Source organism: Rhineura floridana, chromosome 3 (genome assembly GCF_030035675.1).
Source record: "Rhineura floridana isolate rRhiFlo1 chromosome 3, rRhiFlo1.hap2, whole genome shotgun sequence".
Classification (NCBI taxonomy): domain Eukaryota; kingdom Metazoa; phylum Chordata; class Lepidosauria; order Squamata; family Rhineuridae; genus Rhineura; species Rhineura floridana.
The window spans coordinates 88,322,815-88,343,828 of NC_084482.1; the positions used below are offsets into that span (position 1 = coordinate 88,322,815).

At 44.3% G+C, this 21,014-nt stretch overlaps 1 protein-coding gene across 2 annotated transcripts in view; it reads right to left on the reverse strand.

Annotated features, from left to right (window-relative positions):
* Nucleotides 1–6: 6 nt before the first annotated feature.
* PPARGC1B (PPARG coactivator 1 beta) overlaps nt 7–21,014 on the reverse strand; it is a 169,897-nt gene continuing 148,889 nt past the window's right edge. Inside the window, exons 11-12 of one of the 2 annotated variants that reach the window (XM_061616839.1) lie at nt 15,652–15,806; nt 7,116–7,314 (exon numbers count right to left, since the gene is read on the reverse strand). In XM_061616839.1, coding sequence (XP_061472823.1) covers nt 7,211–7,314; nt 15,652–15,806 — 259 coding nt within the window. In that variant the 3' untranslated portion in view covers nt 7,116–7,210. Of the gene's footprint in view, nt 7,315–15,651; nt 15,807–21,014 lie in introns of both variants that reach the window. The other variant, XM_061616840.1, reaches the window with a different exon arrangement.

Here is a 21,014-nt window from a genome sequence, read left to right on the forward strand (position 1 = left end):
GATTTATTTATTTATTTATAGGCAGATCACTTCACTATTTACAGTACATGAATGTAGAGATTCTACAGTCTTTGTGATGTAAACAAGTAACTCCACAGCATGGGAGTTTCAAAAAGAAGCCAGTTCTGAAGTATTTACACAATTTAAAATAGAACTTTTGTATACCCACCAGATAGATATAGAGAATACATTGAGCAATTTGGTTAAATCATCTACGAAACTATAGAATCTGACAATGTAAAAATACAAGAAAACGTTCTCTCATTTAGAAGGTAGACATTGAAATCACACTAGAAAGAAATATTTCTTTAAAAAATGACAGTAACAAGGGAGAGGCATAAGAATCTATGCCAATTAAGGTTAAAGTATAATACATAAATAAGGACACAACAGAATGTGGGGATTAAGTGAAATATAAAAATCCTCTACTATTTTTTTTTAAAAAAACTGCAAACGAAAAACTTGATTTTATCGATTATGAAAGGGGTCAATCCTGCTGCTTTTACTTACCAAGTAGTAAGTTACCACTTAGTTAATACATGTAAAAGAGAACCTGAACTGGCTCCTTCTAATTATTAGCAGTGTCCTCTTCAAAACAAAAAACAAAAAAGATAAAATCTAGTTTTTATTTATAAATAACATAGCAAATGTACCCCTCTTTTAGGTGAAATTCTTATACCTTTCTTAAGAAATGCATCAATTTAGTCTCCTTCACTCTCTCTGGCTCACATACACTCATAAACACACGCCGCAATCAGTGGTATTAATTCATTCTTTTTCACCTTCCTAATAAATAATGCCTCTTCAAGCACCAAGGGCTATATTATAACTAGACTCTCCAGGGGTTTGTCTTGCTATTTACTTCATATATAAATTCTTCCATGAGGAAATGGGAAATGTTTCTGAGACATTTTAAAAAAAACTTCAATGTAAAATGACCCTTTGAAAAATTCAGCCCTCCAGTCCAGTGGTTCTGGTGCATTCTTATGCACATAGAGCTCAGTGCAAACTGGGCTACCCATTCTCTTCAGTGTTGTGAAATGCTTTGAAAAGCAGAATTCCCGAACAATGAAGAAAACAGAGCATTCCTTGTTTTTGCAGAGCTTGGTGTGCACATTGGATCATAGCCTGGGGTGACATATGCCAAGGAGGGGGATCTCCAATTGCCATCAGCCCCAACCACCATGGGCAATGGTCAGGGATGATGGGAGTTGTAGTCCAACAGGTTCCCCATCACTTGTCATATGCCATGCATTCCAAGGACAGAGAGCCTAAGGCTGATGCACGTGGTATATTGTCGTCTGCCTCACTGATCTTAAATTTAATATTAGGGTGACAATATACTTTGCTGTCTTTTTCCCCAGAAATTCACAAGCCAGAATTGGATATCTTGCTCCTTAACACTGGGAGATATCAGTCTAGTTTTCACTGAGATTCTACACATTACCTTCTTCCTGACATGTTAATTTTCCATGTGTAGGTAGTGTATGGAGATGCATTCAATCACATGGAAAGCTCAGATACAGATTGTCAGTGACAACCTAACCATTGATATCACTTCATTAAGGTGCCTCACATGCAGTAATGCTTGTGTACTTGTTACATATTTGTAGCATTTATTCTAGAATAAATTAGTTTTACTTCATCATAGCTGCTCACTTCTAGTACATTTCTTTCATCCATTGCTTATGGTAGACTTCCAGCTATAAAATGTGGAAAGCATAAACCCCCAGGTTATTTGGGGGGAAAGGATGCATTGTGCCTTAAGTGCAAGGAGGTACCTACAATCACACATACATGATTTTTTTTATGAGTGAGCCAGTAGTCACATAAAAATGATGTATGGGGAAATTGTCAAAAAGTATGCAAATGAGAATGAGGCCTAAACAAACAATTCTTTGCAGCATCTTCAACAAAGAAAAGAATGGAAAGCAGAAGGCTTTGAATCCTTATATTGCTAAAGTGTGTCACAAAAAGACTACCCTGCTGTAAGAACAAATTGAGGAAATGCTCAGCTACAGATAAGGCCTTGTTATTTTCACCTGACAAATGAAAATAAAAGAGTCCTCACTCTCTGATTCCTCTAAGGCTTTTTGACATGGGCTACTGAGAAAATAAGATGCTAATCATGGACACACAAGACAAAGCTGACATGAGAGTTTCATGGAGGTAGAAGATGGGATGAATATTTCAGTTAACATTTGGAACCCAAGCTCTTCCGCATGCAGTCTTTTTCTGATGCTAGTGTTTGCCTCTTTGTCCAGATGCTGAATTTCGCAACACAGATTTATGTTTCACATAAAAAGATGATTATTAAAAGGGCCAAGGCTAAGGAAATGGCTTATGACTTATTCCTATCATTAAGGTATTTTTCCTAATTTTTAAAAAAAGTTAGGAGGAATTTCTCTTTCAATCACACCTACACCCACACCCACCCCTACATATATACAGATAATTCTGTTTATTCAAAATATAAATGTCTCCCTCATGATTGCCTTTCTTAATACACCCTCTTGTTCCGAAACACCCTGGAAAATGATTTCCCCCCCTTTTTTTGGTTTCTCACCTGATCTCACAAGGGCTTGGTTTATTCTGCTGCTACTCATTGTTATGGCTCGGCCTACCCCTTGAACATGGGGGCTGTTGGCTTTATGCATATTATTAAGAAAAGAAAGAACATGGGAGTAAATTAGACAGACTTTGCAAAAGTCTACGGTGGTGGTGAGAAGCACAGGAGCATGCTCTTTCTAAATGGGATAGAGGAAGCGACCTTAAGGTAATGAATGTCCTTCTCTAGCTGATAGGCAGCCCTCTGCCATTTTTCTTAGCCAGAGGGCCTCGACCTGCTGCCTCCTATGAAGTCAAAATGAGCTGAACTGCACCAAGATTGAAATCTGCCCAAATATGGTAGCGGCAGTGATGGCTATAGCAAAATGTAGAGCTCATGTTAATTCCCCAGTCCTAAAGAAGGAATAACCTTTTCTTTCCCCTTCCCAGCTCCGAATGGAGTTCTACAGGCTGTAGACATATAGTGGCTCCATACATAAGTGAGGACTGCACTAGGGGCTTCCAAGGTAGCTCCCGACACAATAGCAGATAACGTGGTGGGGTGGCAATGCTCACCTGTCCTCCTGACAGCTAAGTCACTGCTGCTTACCGCAAAGGAGAGGGGGAGGAGTGAGGCAGCAGGGAGGTTGGTGCAGTGCAAATCCACCGGCAGGAGTGCCATATTGGCTCCGCCAGTCCACCCTGCTGCCTTGCTCCTCCTGGTAAGCAGCAGTGGCTCAGATGCAGGGAGATCAGATGAGTGCTGCCACCCCACTCCACAGCCTGCTATTGTCCCCATAGTATGACCAGGACTGCAGAACCCACCAAGCTGGCCACAGCACACCAGCCATCTATTGAGGCCTGCAAGATACTCTGATCTCCACCCTGTTCAAGACAGGAAGCACAAAGAGGCTTATCAAGCCTCTAGCTGGCTGGCAGCTGAGTGTGGTTTGGTGAGCCACAAGTTATGTGATAAAAGGATCCACCATGCTGATCTGACATGTGGGTCCAAAACAGGACCTCCACAATTCCTGTGCTGTGCAAAATCGAGCTTTTTGCCATCAGCATCTCAGAACTACTTCCTGCAGTGTGCATGTGACACTGCAGTTTGCTGCTCTGCACAATGAAGGATCTTGAGGGTAATCTGTCCCTCCAGGAATATACTCTGATACAGACTAGCAGCCTAAAGTCCTCTCCCATAGTACATGGAGCAACTTTCCAAACTATGGAAAGTGTACGTAAAAGCCAAGATTTTTCACACTGCTGTTCCCCCTGTGTAACCAGCGCTAGATGTGTGTGCTTTTCAAGCCATATTGCTAGGTTCTACATTCAACCGTAATGGATTCACAGCTGTTGCTGGGGCCAGCTGCTGTCAGAGGGGCTCAGTGCCCCGCCATTACCTTTCCCCTATGCAGGTGTGCGTTGGTGCATGTGTGCGTATTGCATAAAGTCCTCGTGAAGTTTCTTGCAAAAAATAAAATAAAATAAATATTTTATAGGCTTCAGGCAACACAAAGACCACTTATTGCACCTCTCCCTACACCTAGGTTTGAGAGGCCATGTGCGTTACAGGATCTTCCTCCCTCCTCAATATGCATGCGCTTGCATGCGCTTGCATGCTCTAATATCATTGGCAAGTCCAGCCTCTTGAAAGTAACTTGAAATATACAACTAGATTAAGTACAAACCCATGTTTGCAAGTACTCTACACTGAAGGCAGCTCATTCTAGATAGCAGAACAGCTCCTCCTCCTCCGCAGCTGCATTCCACACTTTCAACATGCTTAAAATTTGATGCATTTTCCATCTCTCTGACCAAAGCCAGCTGTGAACTTTGATCTACCCTTGCAACCAAGCCAGGAGATGGAAGAATTCCACTTACTGGTTGTTGGGGTGGTTACCACTGGTTTTTGTTTTTGTTTTCTGTTCACTTGTTCTCTGAAAACATCAGTACAGCACAGGACAGGACACAACAGTCCTACCCACCCTAAATGTGTCGCTATGTACATTCTACAGTAAGCTCTATAGCAATCACATGTAAACATCATTGTGGTGAGGAAATACTAGGACAGAAAAAGGCAGAGCTACAATGAGGCACTTGTCAATAGCAGATGCTTTGTTTGGGACAGACTTGCTGTGGGCTGATCAAGGGAGGATCTAACAGCCTTGTAATCTATTAGTAAGTTTCTAAACAAAGGTGGTGCAAGCAACATTTAAGCAGTCAATACAGTGACAATGATTTTTGTCAACAACGTGAAATTGTGACATTACCATGTGAAAAAGTACTGTTGTTATAAAAGCTCCACATGAAAAGACAGAAACTGTCAAATATTATGTGATAACATGTAGCTGACTCCTTGACCTCATTCATGGTGTTTCTGACACCATGTTTCTGTGATTCTTACTGAGTCAGGCAGATAAACCTTTGGATGACAAGAGTTAGACCTAAGCCAAGCAGTTGCCAAGGTCTTCGACAATTTGTGCCTTTCCATTTAAATCGAAGACAGGCCAATGCCAGAGAGACCTTAAGAGAGGATAACCTATCTATTGGCAGAATTAAGGCTGTTGTATTCTATCTACATGGTATGGCTGAGTGCTGGAGGTCTTGCCTTTTTGTAGAAAATAAACCAAAGACATGGTGACTAATGAAGGTCTTAGTAAAGTTATTTGGTCCCCACCAGAAAATGCTATCTCTTGGTGCATCTGCTGGTTTCTTGGTCTGCCTCTCAAGTTCCTGGACATTACTTCAAAGTACAGCACAAAAGCAGTGATACTACAAGTTCTGCATTTAGCACAGTATACTGTGGCAAGTTCCTAGTTGCTTTAGAATGTAACAACTGTGGCAGTTGTGTGTAGTGTCGTTTATTCAGTTTTCTGAGCAGGAGGCTTGCACACATCCTCTGCCCATGTTTGTGAATCCATGAGAAGCCAGTGAAGAAAGGGTGGGAGGAAGAAAACAGGGCACAAGATCAGAGCCACGAGGACGTCAAATGGAATGGCCACAACAAATAGGCAGTGACACCCAAGTCTTTCCTGATAGCGAGTGGGAGAGAGGGAGTGTGGGGAAGTCATTTCACAGAGTTTATAGCAATGACTGTATGTTTTATGGCTTCTTCAATTCCACTCATAAGGAGAGTAGTGTTCAAAATGGGGCAGGGATGCTCAGCTGATGAGCCATGTGCTACTAGCTAGCTGTGAGCTTATGCCCAGCCCAAGGTGCAAGGAATCCTTTGACCCTTTTCTGTTAGGTATTGCCCATGAGACAGGACATTTTGCTTTGGTTAGGTGACCAGATGGGTAAAAAAAACTATTCCTGAGGCTACTAGTGATCTGATGTATGACTGTGAAGGAATTACTCCATGTTCCTCCACCTCAAACTCCCACATCGTGTTTAATGAGACCTCATGAAACAACCACTGCTATCATTACATAGTATATGCAATGCTAAGGAACTTTTTGGCATATTCCTTCTGGGGGTGGCTCTCAAACATTCTGTCTCACCATAGACTTAGCCTCCTGGAGGATAAGCCTATCAATGCCTCCTAGTCGTGATGGCTATATGTAGCTTTCAGGATTTGAGGCTCTTTACCTCTTGAGTACTAGCTGCTGAAGAGCAGCAAGGGATGCCCATTGCCATCATACTCTACTTCCCAGCTGTGTCTGGTTGGCCATAGTGGGAAACAGGATGCTGAACTAGATAGGTCTTTGGCCTTTTTTAATGTACAGTATCATTTCCCTGCTTTGGAAGGCATATGGAGCTTCACTACCTTGTGACCACTGCCAATCCAGCATAAAGAAGGGAGAAATGCACACCCTACCTTTACAAACTTTTCCTCTCTCCCACCTCCCCCCCATTTTACTCTCAAAAAGTTGCCATCTGAGACCTACATTCCTATAAACCCAGAGCCAGCCCTGGACTGTGGAACCACAGCATGCTGTGTCTCATGGCGTCAACAATTGCGAAGGGGCGATCCCAGAATTCAGTCCATACAAATGGAAAGAATGGTTTATATGGCAATAGCAGAACCTCATTCAGCAACACCTTGATTCATCAAGGGCAGGGCTGAATGCTCCACCAGGGAGGGGAAATGAATTTCAACTGAGCCACCAATTGAAGGGGCATTCTTCTGGATGGGCCACATCTGCTGAGGGGCAAGTGCCTCATTACAGTGCATAGTTAAAAATCAAGGAAGCGGTACAATAAATCTGAATTACAGTACATCTGAGCCATAAATACATTATAAGTATATATTTCTTTCTTCTATTAAAAATTAGTTTACAATCCTGATTCTATTCACAATTAACAATTTCATCATCACACACTACAGACAAAGAAAAAAAAGTCATGGTGAACAAAGCTACAACTCCATGGTGGAAGTGGGGAAGAGGGAAAGGGGTGGATAAGAAGGGGACAGGAGGCTTTTGCAGGCTCATCCTAACACAACCAGTCAGAAGCAAAGATACTAATGTGTGGCAGTGGAACATCAACACCATGGGGACTCACAGACAGAAGCAGCTTGTTCAATGTAAACATCAATTTAAAGGGACAGCAGTCTCTCTCTCTCTCTCGTTCTTGTTGTATACTTAATCATTTCTTTGAAAACGTAAACATATTGGAAGTGCCTTGACTGAGGTATTGAGGTATTCCTCAAAGGTTAAGGCTGTTACCGATGCAGGCTTTCCTGGGCCTCCTGCAGCAGGCTGTCGAAATCCATGGTTTCGTATTTGCTTTTTAATGGAGCTGGGGAAGACTCCTCTGTACTGGAATCTGGTACCAGGAGAGACAAAGTGCAAATGTTGGTCAAAGAAAAACACAGGAACAGTAAGTAGCCCAAACAGGAGCAGTAAAGAGCCAAACTATGCCTCCCCCCCTCTCTCCCCCCCACACACTTTTGAGGGAGTTAAGTAATTATTATTTATTAATTTATTAGATTTATATCCCACCCTTTCTCCCAGTACGAGCCCGTGGCAAACAAAAGCACCAAAAACACTTTAAAACATCATAAAATATATTAAAACAAAACAACCATTAAAAACATATTAAAACAAAACATCTTTAAAAACATTTTTTAAAAGCTTTAAAAACATCTTTTTTAATGTTTAAAAACATATTAAAAAGCAATTCCAACACAGACGCAGACTGGGATAAGGTCTCTACTTGAAGAGTAGAAAGGGGAAAGTGTTCAGTAGGTACTGAAAAGATAACAGAGATGGCGCCTGTCTAATATTTAAGGGGAGGGAATTTCAAAGAGTAGGTGCTGCCACACTAAAGGTCTGTTTCCTGTGTTGTGCAGAACAGATCTCCTGATGAGATGGCATCTGCGGGAGGCCCTCACCTGCAGAGCGCAGTCGACTGGGTATAAAAGGGATAAGACGGTCTTTCAGGTATCCTGGTCCCAAGCTATATAGGGCTTTGTTCACCAAAACTTGAACCCTAAACTTAGCCCGGTAGCTAATAGGTAGCCAGTGCAATACTTTCAGCAGCAGGGTGACATGTTGGTGATACCCTGTCCCAGTGAGCAGATGCACCACTGCATTTTGCACCAGCTGCAGCTTCCGGACCAGCCTCAAAGGCAGCTCCACGAGGTTACCAGTGCTTGGACAACCATGGTCAGACTATCCTGGTCCAGAAATTGCTGCAGCTGTCTTAACAGCTGAAACTGGTAAAAGGTACTCCTAGCCACTGAGGTCACTTGGGCCTCTAGTGACAATGATGGATCCAGGAGCACTCCCAGACTATGAACCTGCTCTTTCAGAGGGAGTACAACCCCGTCCAAAGCAGGAAACTGACCAATTATCCAAACTCGAGAACCACCAACTGAGAGTGCCTCCGTCTTGCTGGTATTCAGACTCACCAGTGAGTCCAGGCACCAGTCGAGGGCTTGCATGGCCTCTTCCAATTCAGATGTTACAGAGAAACAGAGCTGGGTATTGTCAGTGTACTGCTGACACATTGCCCCAAATCTCCTGATGACCTCTCCCAAGGGCTTCATATAGATGTTAAACAGCATGGGGAACAAGATGGTACCGTGCGGCACCCCACAGCACAACTGCCAGAAGGCTGAAAGACAATGACCCAATGCTATTCTCTGAAAATGACCTTGGAGGTAGGATCGGAACCACTGTAAAACAGTGCCTCTGATACCCATCTCACCAAGTCAGCCCAGAAGGATACCATGGTCAATGGTATCAAAAGCTGCTGAAAGATCAAGTAAGAATAACAGGATTGCACTCCCCCTGTCCTTCTCCAAATAAAAGTCATCAGGGCAACTAAGGCCTATTCATTCCCATAACCAGGCCTGAACCCAGACTGGAATGGGTTAAGATAATCTGTTTCATCCAAGAGTACTTGCAATTGCTGTGCCACAACTCTCTCAATCACTTTCCCTAAGAAGGGCGCATTTGCGACCAGTCACTGGTTGTTGCAGACCAATGGGTCCATGGTGGGCTTTTTCAGGAGCAGTCGGATCACTGCCTCTTTCAAGGCGGCTGGAACCACTCCCTCCCACAACAGTGCATTGACCATACCCTGGATCCACTCAGTCAATCCCCCTCGGCAAGCTTTAATAAGCCAAGAAGGGCAAGGGTCAAGAGGACACATTGCTGGCCGCATTATCGGCAGACGTCGCACTGGACACCTCATTGGAACGTGGATGGGGTGTCAAGATTGCTGCAGAAGAAAGCAGCTTTACCTCAAAGTGCCTTGCAAATAATTCACAGTGGGCCAGTGTCGGAAGGCAGAGCTGGGGTCCCAATCCCGGGGAGCTGGATCCCGGAGAGTTGGGAGAAGAGTATTCGGATGGATGGCAGAGGGAAGGGGGAGGAACTTCCCTCCTTTGGAGCGAAGACGAAACAGAGGAACTGCCAGTGATAAGGTCGCTTAGCAACGGGGAGCCTGAGCCCTCCCTGGACATTCTCACGCCTCCCCCTCTTTCAGGCTCAGAGCAAGAGGGGAAAGAGGGAGGGCTGCTCACAGCCGAAAAGCGGGGAGGCAGTTTACCATCAGCCCCTCCCCTATCCCCCATCCTGGAATCGGAAACTTCAGAAGAGGAGGGGGTGATGCTTCCCCCCTCACCGCGCACACGCAGACAGCTGAAAAGACAGGAGAGAAGGGGGGGAAGGCGGGCAGTATCTGAGGGGCAGTTAAGGAGGAGCGAAAGATTGCGCGCCCGTTTGGCCCCTTCTTAAAGAACAGGCGGGAAGAAGTCCCTTGCTCTGTCAACTTTCTCCCAATGCCGCAGGACCTGTATCCCTGTATTGCTTCATGAGAAAACGCAGTCTTTGTTTGGACATTACCCTAATAAAACACGAATTAACTACAGCCGTTGGTCTGGTTCCTGAGTCACATCCTGGGCCTGACAGCCAGTGAAGGGTCTCCTGGAGTTGATGTCAACAACCACTGACAATACAGAAAAGCTCCACTGGACGGCTCTTTGAGGATGCGATGGTGGCAGAGAAGTGAGTCTTCTTTGTTGCCCTCATCACAGCACAGTAGGCATGGTTATGTTTTACTTGTGCCCGATTAGCCTCACAGCATGTCTTTCACCACTTGCGCTCTAGCTGTCATCCAGCTTGTTTCATTGCCCTTAGCTCACTGGTGTGCCAAGGTGCAAACTGGGCTCCACAATGCCGAAGAGGGCACTTGGTGGCAACCGTGTCAAGAGCCCAATGCACCTCGCTGTTCTACAGGGTGACAAGGGCTTCAATAGGGTCACCTATTTATTTAGCCATAAATCTAAACGTCACCAGGAAGTGGTCTGACTATGACAATGGGGTGACATCCACCTCCCCATCTCCAGGACACCCCCTCCTCTATCTGGAATAAAAACCAAATCGAGGGTGTGCTGTGCCCTATGCATCGGGCTGGTGACAACTTGACAGTCCCATGGTTGTTATGGAGGCCATGAAGTCCCGCGCTGGAACACTCGAGGCAGCCTCAGTATGGACATTGAAATCACCCAGGACTATCGTTCCGGGCTCCTCCAGTACCACAGCTGAGATGGCCTCCGTCCGACGAGCTGATGTCAGCTTGGTCAGAGAAGCTGTTGGGCAGCAGGGGGGACAGTACACCAGTAGTAACCTTGGCCTGACACCAGGTGCAGGCCCTCACAGCCAGCTCCAAGACAGAATGGTTTCCTGGTGACAGAGATGGAAGTTCTGTAGATCACAGTAACTCCTCCCCCATGTCCTTCCAGCTTGTGCTGGTGTTGCACCATGTATACAGGTGGACAAAGCTGGGTCAGATCAACTCCTCCCAGCTCGCCCACCCACGTCTCAGTAATGCACACCAAATTGGCACCATCATCCATGATCAAATCATGGATGAGTGTGGTCTTATTGTGTACTGATCTGGCATTAAACAACAACACACACAGGCCAATGAGCACAGCAGATGAGCAATGAGGAACCCATCCATGAGAGGAGTGGGAGCGAGGAACAAGGCGTAGATAGCCTTGCCCTCATCTTCTCGTTCACCACCTCCCCATGGCTATACCTCCTTCTACCCATGATCTGGGTGGCATCACCCATGTTCCTCCTTACTAAGACTCCTCCTAAACACCTGATATGGACCCAACAATACCTACCTGATCCAGTTATACCAGTAGGCCCCTGAGAGAATTGGGGACAGTCAGACCCACTTAATATCTTTCACACAGGGCACATCTACTCGCCCCCGTCTCACACCCAGGGAGGGCCAGCCTTCTGCCAGTTACAGACTCTTACTCTGAAGGCATCTGACAACTTTCTGCTATCATTCAGTTCACTGCACAGGCTTTCACCCTGCCTGCACAGAAACTACACATGCACCATACACCCTCCCCACTACCAATCTCCTCTAGATTGGTTTTTTTTTAAAGATAGAAGGGGGCAGGGCTCTTGCCCTCAGGACTCCCTAAAGGGCTCCCCAAGGGCAGCCAGGCTTTTATGCCCCCTGATCCAGTCATGAGCTGATGCAAGAGGCTGCAAGATTGACTTGCAGCCTCTCTCTAAAGTCAGGGTCAGGCAGGGGGTCCCAGTCCTAGCAGCACTTACTAGGGACTTCAGCTGTCTCGAGAGACAGCAACCCAGAGAAGCGAGCAAGCAAGCACCCAGATGCTCAGGTACCAACTCCCGGGGCAGGTCTCCTCCTGTCCCCCAGTGCTGCAGCTGTTCCCTAGCTGTTACTACGTAACATAATCAACTGGGAATGAAGGAGAATTTCTAATACGCACCTCTTGTACTAGTACATTATCCTTCAGATTTTGTGTGTCTCCGGATCTTGTGATACAATTCTCAGCTCAAAAACGCACCAAAGTATGTAAAATAATGTGTATTTAAAGTATGTTTAGAAATGCATACATTGAGATAGAATATGTATTTAAATACCAATTGTTCATATGTCTTTCTTAAAAAAATAGATTAATGCAGAAATTGAACAGACAATCAATACATGCAAAATTGACATGGACTGATTCATCCTTCTCTATATTCAACCATGTGCACAACAAGAAAACTGAAAATGAATGTGGTGAGTTGTGGAGGGACAATGACGCAAGTTTGGCTCCCCACTTATGCCAGATGTCTGGAATGAAGCCCAGGTGGATTGGAGGAGGCAGGGGTAGGAAAGGAGAGGTGTGGAATGAGCAGGAGGAGCCATTTCCACTTTATAAGCAGCACAGAACACTGAGGAGAACAGAGGAGGAGGACTTAAAGAAGATCGTGGGGGATGAAATGTAGCAGCAAACATACCAGAGAAGAAGAAGGAAGACGCTATGAATGGTTAGTTGGTTTGCAGGAGGGTCTGGGAGAGATAGGCCAGGGCTAAGGAACCTCTAGCCCGCAGGCCAATTTTGGTCTGCCAGGCCTCCCCATTTGAGCACTTTTTCTCCAAACTGCACCCATGTTCTCCATGGGGCCCATGGGAATAAGAGGGGGTTGAGAATACTCTGAGGAGTCCTGGGGAGAGTCCTACAATGGATAAATTCTGAATGACAAAACTACATTTCATTTGTTATTCAGTGAAGAATAATATAATGCAAGATGTTGTTCACAACTGACAGATTCACAATGATGACTTGTTATAAAGAGTGGCAGTATACTATTGCCAGTGTGGATTTTTCACATTCTGCAATGTTAAATTGAAAATACCCCCCTTCCCATAAGCTCATTTGAAAATAAAACCTTACAAAAATTATAGTCCTGAACTCAGAAACGCTTGCTTAACCCTGTAAATTGTCATGGCGATAAACAAAATAGTCAGAAAGAGTCGAGAGTTCAAAGTCTAAAGAGAGAGGAAAAACCCCAGAGCCCTTTTAGACTTTTTTCTCTCTGAGTTCTCATACTCTGTTGAAATTCATTAAAAATCAGCCAAGGTCACAGAGGAGCTGTAATCCTGTTAATGACCTTGCGCCATACACTGCCCTTCATCTTCTGCAGTTTAAAAGTTAAAAACATGTCTGGCTGATTTTTAATTAATTTAATAAATTTTGGCTGGAACCCTATGATAACGTTGGCCATGCTGAGTAAGAACCAACTGTCAGTGTTCTAAAAGCCAGACTCCCAGCTGCTTGGCTTGGCTAATCAGGGGGTCACACCCACACCAGACTTTGATTTCACTTGAGACAGTCATGGCTACCCTCACAGAATCCTGGGAAGTGTAGTTTGTGAAGGGTGCTGAGAGGAGACTCCTATTCCCCTGAGAGAGCTCCAGTGGCCAGACTGGTTTAACAGTCAGATGCTCTGATTGAAGCTCTGTGAGGGGAACAGGGCGTCTCCTAGCAACTCTCAGCACCCTTCACTGACTACACTTCCCAGGATTCTTTGAGAGAAGCCATGACTGTTCAAAGTGAAATAAAGGTCTAGTGTGGATATGGCCTGGGACAGCTTTAGTTTAAATTTGGGTGGGAGGCTACATGTGCCTGCTGTAGAATAAAAAGGCGGGGAAAATGCTGAAAAGCAATGATACTGTTCACAATGTTTTCCTTTTGGAAAGGAAAGGGGCTTTCCCTCTGCCCAGTGCCAACCCAGCCAATCTCCTCTCCTCCCCCTCCTCCTACCCTCCCTGCCCCTCTCCCAGGTCAGTGTTGGACTACGACCTTGGAGACCAAGGTTCGAATCCCCACACAGCCATGAAGCTTGCTAGGTGACCTTGGGCCACTCACTGCCTCTCAGCCTCAGAGGAAGGCAATGGTAAAACCACCTCTGAATACCATTTACCATGAAAACCCTATTCATAGGGTCGCCATAAGTCGGGATCGAGTTGAAGGCAGTCCATTTCCATTTTCAAACATATTGCACAGAAATAAATCCCACTGAACTCAAAAAGTATGCAACTTATCAAACCCACCCTCCCTTCTCCTCCCTCCTATCCCCTCCCTCCTATCCCCTCCCTCTTGCCCCTTCCTTCCCCTCCAATCCCCTCCCCCTCCAATCCCCTCCCCCTCCAATCCCCTCCTTCCCCCTCCCCTCCCCCTCCCCCTGGTCAGTTTTACCTATCTTAAGCATGATTGCATAAATACTATTGAACTCAATAAGCATGCAAATGATCAAACCTGCCCTCCCCTGCCTTTCCTTTGCCCCTCCCCCTCCAATCCCCTCCTTCCCCCTCCCCCTCCTTCCGCTCCCCTCTCCCCTCCCTTTCTCCTTCTCTCTCCTCTTCCCTCCCTCTGCTCCTCCCCCATGGTCAGTTTTACCTATCCTAACCATGATTACATGGTTAACTCAACCCATTGAACTCAATAAGCATACAAGTGATCAGACCTGGCTTTCCCCTCCTTCCCCCTCCTCTCCCTTCCTCCTTCCCTCCCCTCTTCCTTCTTCCTCATGATTGCACAGGAGTAAATCCCACTGAACTCAATAAACATGCAAATGATCAAACCTGTCCTCCCCCTCCCCTCCCCATCCTTTCTGCTCCCATCCCACACCTCCCCTCTGCCCTTCCTCCCCTCCCTCCTCCTCCTCCCCATCCCCTGTGGTCAGTTTCACCTATCCTAATCATTATTTTGGGGCGAGTAAATCCCACTGAACGCAATAAGCATGCAAATGATCAGCAAACTTGCACAGGATCCCATTTCTTACCTCCCGGATTAAAAAGCAGAGAAATTCACTAATAGGCAAAAAAATGTGCAGTTTAAGATCGTTTAAAAAGGAGGGCAATTGGGCAGCTATAGTGAATGCACCAGAGGAGCAGGAGACCTGACCTCTCGGAGATATTGTACTGCCCTACAAATTTGTCAAAATACAAACACAATTTGGTTGGTCTTTCACAGTCCAATGCACTTCCTGTATTATAGAAAGCTCAGCTTCATATTATATATTTGATAAGAAATATATACATAAGACATATTTCACTGTATAACAGTGCTATTATACTAAATATCATAGTATTTTCTAATCCTAAAATAACACATCAAATAAGTACCTATAATACCTGATGAAGGCACTCTACTAGTCCATTAGTCATTAGTCAGTGAATAAACTCCAGTTCTGCTAAGTTCCTGCCTACCTTCTTTTATTTTTATATACCTTATAAGCTTAGTTATTATTGCAATACAACACATTTTTGCCTCCCATTCTGTTATTACTGGGATTTGAATGTTTTTCCAATATTTTGTGTAACATGTTCTTGCAGCTGCAATCGTGTATGAATTCTCTTAGCTTGTATAGGCACTTTTTGTGTTTGCCAATACAAATAAAGCAGGTTCTAAATGCAGCTGCACTTTTGTTATTTCCTGTATTATATTCTTAGTCTTAGACCCATTTTTGCCTTGTGACACAACCACAAGACACTTTTATTGTATTCTATTGCTGCGTATGCTGTTTTGGAGGCCCTTTGGGTAAAAAACAGGCCTTATAAACTGAAATAATCAACAAGGAAAACAAAACAGTGAATGGCCAGAGAAAGTGAGCAAGCGTGTGCAACCAGCCACTTTAGATGACCCCGTGATAGTTTAAACAAGCCATCAGTGATAATAAATAGAAAGAAACCTGCTGTGAAGTAAACGAACAGTAATGGTAACAAACTCAATGGGAGACACTACAGCGAAGCACTCACCACCACCATCACCAAAACAGAGGGCTGGAGGAGGACGTAAACCCCTCTGGCCTGACATGGTTGCTGGCTTACCCAAGTCAGTGTATCTGGTCCAGAAGAAGTGCCCAAAGCTGCCAGAACTCAGCTGGAACAAGGGCTCGTTTCTTTTCCTTAGCGAGGCACCATTCTTCAAGGACAAGGCGGCATGTTCTGAACACCGATAGGTGATAAAGCCATATTTATCTCCCCTGAGTAACAAAGTGGAGAACTTAAGCATAGCCAACAGTATATCACTATTCATTTCTGTTACTTTTTTTGTTAACCTAGGCTTCCTCCAAAGGTGCAGAAGAACATCGCTTTCTTCTCAAACAAGGTAAGTTAGGCTGAAAGATAGTAAGCATCCCAATGGGCTTTATGATTAGCCAGGAAATAGAAGCCAGATCCTCTGCTTGGTCCAAGCCCAACCACTTTCTCCAATATACCACACAGGCCTTTCTGCTCGCTCTGCCTGCTTTGGGCAAGTACATTTTAGAAGAGGGTTATGTGTATGCTAAAAATACATAAACACATCTGAGTATGGTAATTCAATTAAGTTCTATGGGGAAAATGTTGCAACCTCTATAAAAGATCAAGTCGAGAATACTTGCTTAGGTTTACTTATTTTGCATAATTTGGGGCTGCTCCTGGATCCATCTTTGTCGGTAGAGGCTGATGTGACCTCAGTGACTAGGAATGCCTTTTACCAGCTTCAGTTGGAAAGACAGCTGCGGCTGTTTATGGACCAGGTAGCCTCATCACTGTTGTCCATGCACTGGAAACCTCCAGGCTGGATTACTGTAATGAGCTCTAAGTGGGGCTGCGCTGAACGTTGGTTCGGAAGCTGCAGCTGGTGCAAAATGCGGTGACATGACTGCTCACTGGGGCAGGTATCATCAACAAGTCTCCCTGCTGCTGAAAGAATTGCACTGCTACCCATTAGCTTCTGGGCTAAGTTCAAGGTTCTAGTTTTGATGTACAAAGCCCTATACAGCTTGGGTCCAGAATACCTGAAAGACTGTTTTATCCCTTATATACCCAGTCAATCACTGCGCTCTGCAGGTGAGGGCCTCCTGCAGATACCATCTTATCAGGAGATCTGTTCTGCACAACACAGGAAACGGACCTTTAGTTTTGTGCCACCGACCCTTGGAATTCCCTTCCCTTAAATATTAGACAGGCGCCACCTCTGTTATCTTTTTGGCACCTACTGAAGACCTTCCACTTTCAACAAGCCTTTTAGGCGGAGGCCTTATCCCAGTCTGCAGCTGTGCTGGAATTGCTTTTTAAGATGTCTTTAAAGTTGTTTTTTAAATATATTTTTCAGATGTTTTGTTTTAAGGTGTTTTTAAATATGTTCTGTTTTAATATGTTTTATTTTAATATGTTTTAAAGTCTTCTGTTTTTAAGATGTTTTAAAGTGTTTTTAGTGTTTTTGTTTGCTGCCTTGGGCTCCTTCTGGGAGGAAGGGTGGGAAATAAATAAATAAATAATTCTGCTTGTCATAACAACATAGGAAGCTGCCTTATACAGAGTCAAACCATTGGTCCATCTAGCTCAGTACTGTCTACAGTGATTGGCAGTGGCTCTCCAGAATTTCTGACTGGGGATGTTCCCAGCTCTACCAGGAGATGCCGGGGATTGAGCCTGGGATCTTCTGCATGCAAAGCAGATGCTTTACCACCAAACTTCAGCCCTTCTGATGATCAAGGGAACGGAGCAACTCTCCTCTGAAGAAAGGTTGCAGCATTTGGGGCTTTTTAGTTTAGAGTAAAGGCGACTAAAAGTTGACATGTTAGAAGTGTAAAAAATTATACATAATATGGAGAAAACAAGTGGAGAAAAGTTTTTTCTCCCTCTCTCATGACATTAGAATTCGGGGACATCCGATGAAGCTGAATGTGGGATGATTCAGGACAGAAAAAAGGAAGTACTTCTTCACACAGTGCATAGTTAAACTATGGTTTTCACTCCCACAAGAGGCTTGGATGGCCACCAACTTGGATGGCTTTAAAAGAGAATTAGACAAATTAATTGTGGAAAAGGCTATCATTGGCTACTGACTATGATGGTTATGCTCTGCCTCCATAGTTGGAAGCGGTATGCTTCCGTATAACAGCTGCTGGAAACTGCAGGAGGGGAAAGTGCTCTTGCACTCAGGCCCTGCTTATGGGTTTTCCATGGTCCATGGGCATCTGGTTGGCCACTGAGAATAGGATGCTGGACTAGATGGGCCACTGGCCTGATCCAGCAGGATTTTCTGATGTTCTATGCCCTAGCTGTAGGAAGCAGTTCAATGGCTTATGCAGGATATGGAAGCCCTAGCTCCTGAGATTTCACCTGCCATTAACCACACACATTCAAACCTACTTTTCCAGCCATAAGGGCTAGAAATTAGCTTGAAAATAATAAAAAAGAAAGAAGAGATAAAGTAAAGCAAAGTTAGATCGTCAGAATAGTGAATAGTGCACTCAGTATAGTGGTGCTATCACAGACTGCCTGCAGCCCAGAGTATCAGCTGGCCAACTTAAAGGATGATATGCACATTTGAAACTTTAGCATAAGAACCTAAGAAGAGCCTCTTGGATCAGGCCAGTACCTCATCAAGTCCAGCATCCTCTTCTCATAGTGGCTAACCAGATGCCCATGGAAAGTTCACAAGCAGGACCTGAATACAAGAGCACTTTCCCCTCCTGCAGCTACCAACAATTGTTTTTTCAGAAGCATACTGCATCTGACTACGGTAGCGGAGCATAGTCATCATAGCTAGTAGCCACTGATAGCCTTATCCTCTGTGGATTTGCCTAATCCTCTTTCACAGCCATCCAAGTTGGTGGCCATCACAGCCCCCAGTGGGAGTGTATTCTATAGTTTAACTATGCACTGTATGAAGAGGTACTGTCTTTTGTCTGTCCTGAGTCTTCCAACATTCCCCTTCATTGGATGTCCACAAGTTCTAGTGTTATGAGAGAGGGAGAAAAACTTTGCTCTCTCTACTTTTTCCATACCGTGCATAACTTAATACACTTCTACCATGTCACCACTGACTTGCCTTTTCCCTACACTAAACAGCCCCAAATGCTGCAACCTTTCCTCCTAGGGGAGTTGCCTCCCCTTAGCTCTCTGTTCTTATATCCCAATACACCTCTCCCCATGGCCTTTGCTCCTCCAGCCCCACCATCCTCAGCCACCCAGAAATTCCTGCTGTTTCTATTTGTTTTATTTACTGCCCTAAACTGATGCATGTAAGCAGTATACAGTAAAATCAATACATAAAATACAAAAGGCAAAGTAGGTTAAAATACAAATCCCATATCCAGCAACGTATACAAATATATGATACAGCCACAAGAGTGGCTGTATACTACAGTAGGGCCCCACTCATACAGGTTACGTTCCGGACCCCCACTGTAAAGAAAAAACCACTGTAAAGTGGAACCCACTGATTAACATTGACCAAAATGGCGCCCGACAGCAAAAAAACACCATAAAAGCAGAACAAGCGCTATAAGAGCGGGGCCTTTCTGCAATTGACAACCGCTGCATTAGCGGAACGCTGTAAAGTGAAGCGCTGTAAAGTGGGGCCCTACTGTATAGCCAGCATGGATTTTTTTGCATTCTGCAATGTTAAATTGAAAATACCCCCCATGCTATTCTGCTGCTTCCCATAAGCTCGTATCAAAACAAAACCTTGAAAAACACAATACTGTTAACAGTGGTCTCCTTTTGGAAAGGAAAGGGGCTTTCCTCCTGCCCAGTGCCCAAACATGCCCTCCCCTTCCCCTCCCGATCTCCCATCTCTGTTTCCTTCCTCCTCCCTCCCCTCTCCTTTCTTCCTTCTTCCCTCCCCAATCCATTCCTCCCTCTCCCCCAGGTCTGTTTCATCTATCCTAAGCATGATTGCAAAGGAGCAAATCCCACTAAATTCAATAAGCATGCAAACAATCGAACCTGCCCCTCCTCCTCCCTGCCCCTCCCCTCCCCTTCCTTATGGTCCATTTCACCTATCCTAAGAATGATTGCAGGGAAGTAAATCCTATTGAAATCAATAATGCTCAGAGGCACGTTACCGAATTCTTCCTAGCTACACAGGAAGTGGATTGGATTGTGAAAGACCGACCCAAATTGTGTTTGCATTTTTATGAATTTGTAGGGCAGTCCAGTATCTCAGACAGCCAGACAGCAAAAAAGTTTATTTTCCCCTCAAGCCTTTTCTGATTAATCCTTAATTGCACAGTGTTCCAGATGTTAATGGGCAAAAAACCTTGAGGTTTTAAGAATGTACCTATAGCCAACAGAAATTTCTATAAAACTTTAAAAAGCAGGGAAATTGGGCAGCTATAGTGAATGCACCAGGGGAGCAGGAGACCTGAACTCCTCTCTGAGATATTGTACTGCCCTACAAATTTGTCAAAATGAAAGCACAATTTGGGTTGTTCTTTCACAGTCCAATCCACTTCCTGTGTAGCTTGCAAGAATTTGGTAACATGTGCCTCTGAGCATAAGGTGAGTGGTGGCAACACCTGCCATCTCCAAAGATGGAGAATTACATTTTTGTATGCTTTTTGGTGTTCTTCTTAACTCTGCTTCTTTCCTGTGTTGCTACTGTTTCTACAGAGAATCTAACCTAGAAAATTTTATTTCCCTCATTATTCATCCTAGAAATCTGTGTCAAATTTATTTTTATTAATTTCAAAGCCTTTTTATTGGTCAATGTCATATGATGGTGAAGACAGACATTTGTGTTTCAAACGGGAGGTTTCTGTTTCTATTTTGGGTGCATTAACAGTTGAATCTGAAACTGCAGTTTGATTTAAAATCAGACTGATTACAATATGTTGCTGCTTAAGCAATGAATCTAGCTGTTGGAAAAAACAAACTTGGCCTACTCAAGATGCATGTTTTCAGCCTGCTATGCGTAACCACTCCACTTAAGGAAAGGTGGGCATGGTCAATTAAAAACATAGAGCACACCTACAATTTTGCTAGAATATATTTCACCTCCCACTATTTTATCTTGTGCAAACTGAGACACTCCTCAAGTCCATTGGAAACTATTCTGCAGAATAGTCAGTGCCCAATTCCACAATTGTTTTTGGAGTTTTTTAGTCTTGCAAAGTGTTACTTTACTTCACATATTCACAGAAGCAGAAGCAAAAGAAAATGATTCACTAAAATAGCAAGGTAAATCAAACATATTTAAAGTGACTATCTGAACTATATCAACTGTCTTAATATTGTTGCTTCCTCCCTGCTAAAACAAGATCAGCACAGCACATGTCTTGTTTCTGTTATTTGGGTTGATTGCAAGTGTTGCCACCACTCACCATATGCTCAGAGGCACGTTACCAAATTCTTCCAAGCTACACAGGAAGTGGATTGGACTGTGAAAGACTAACCCAAATTGGGTTTGCATTTTG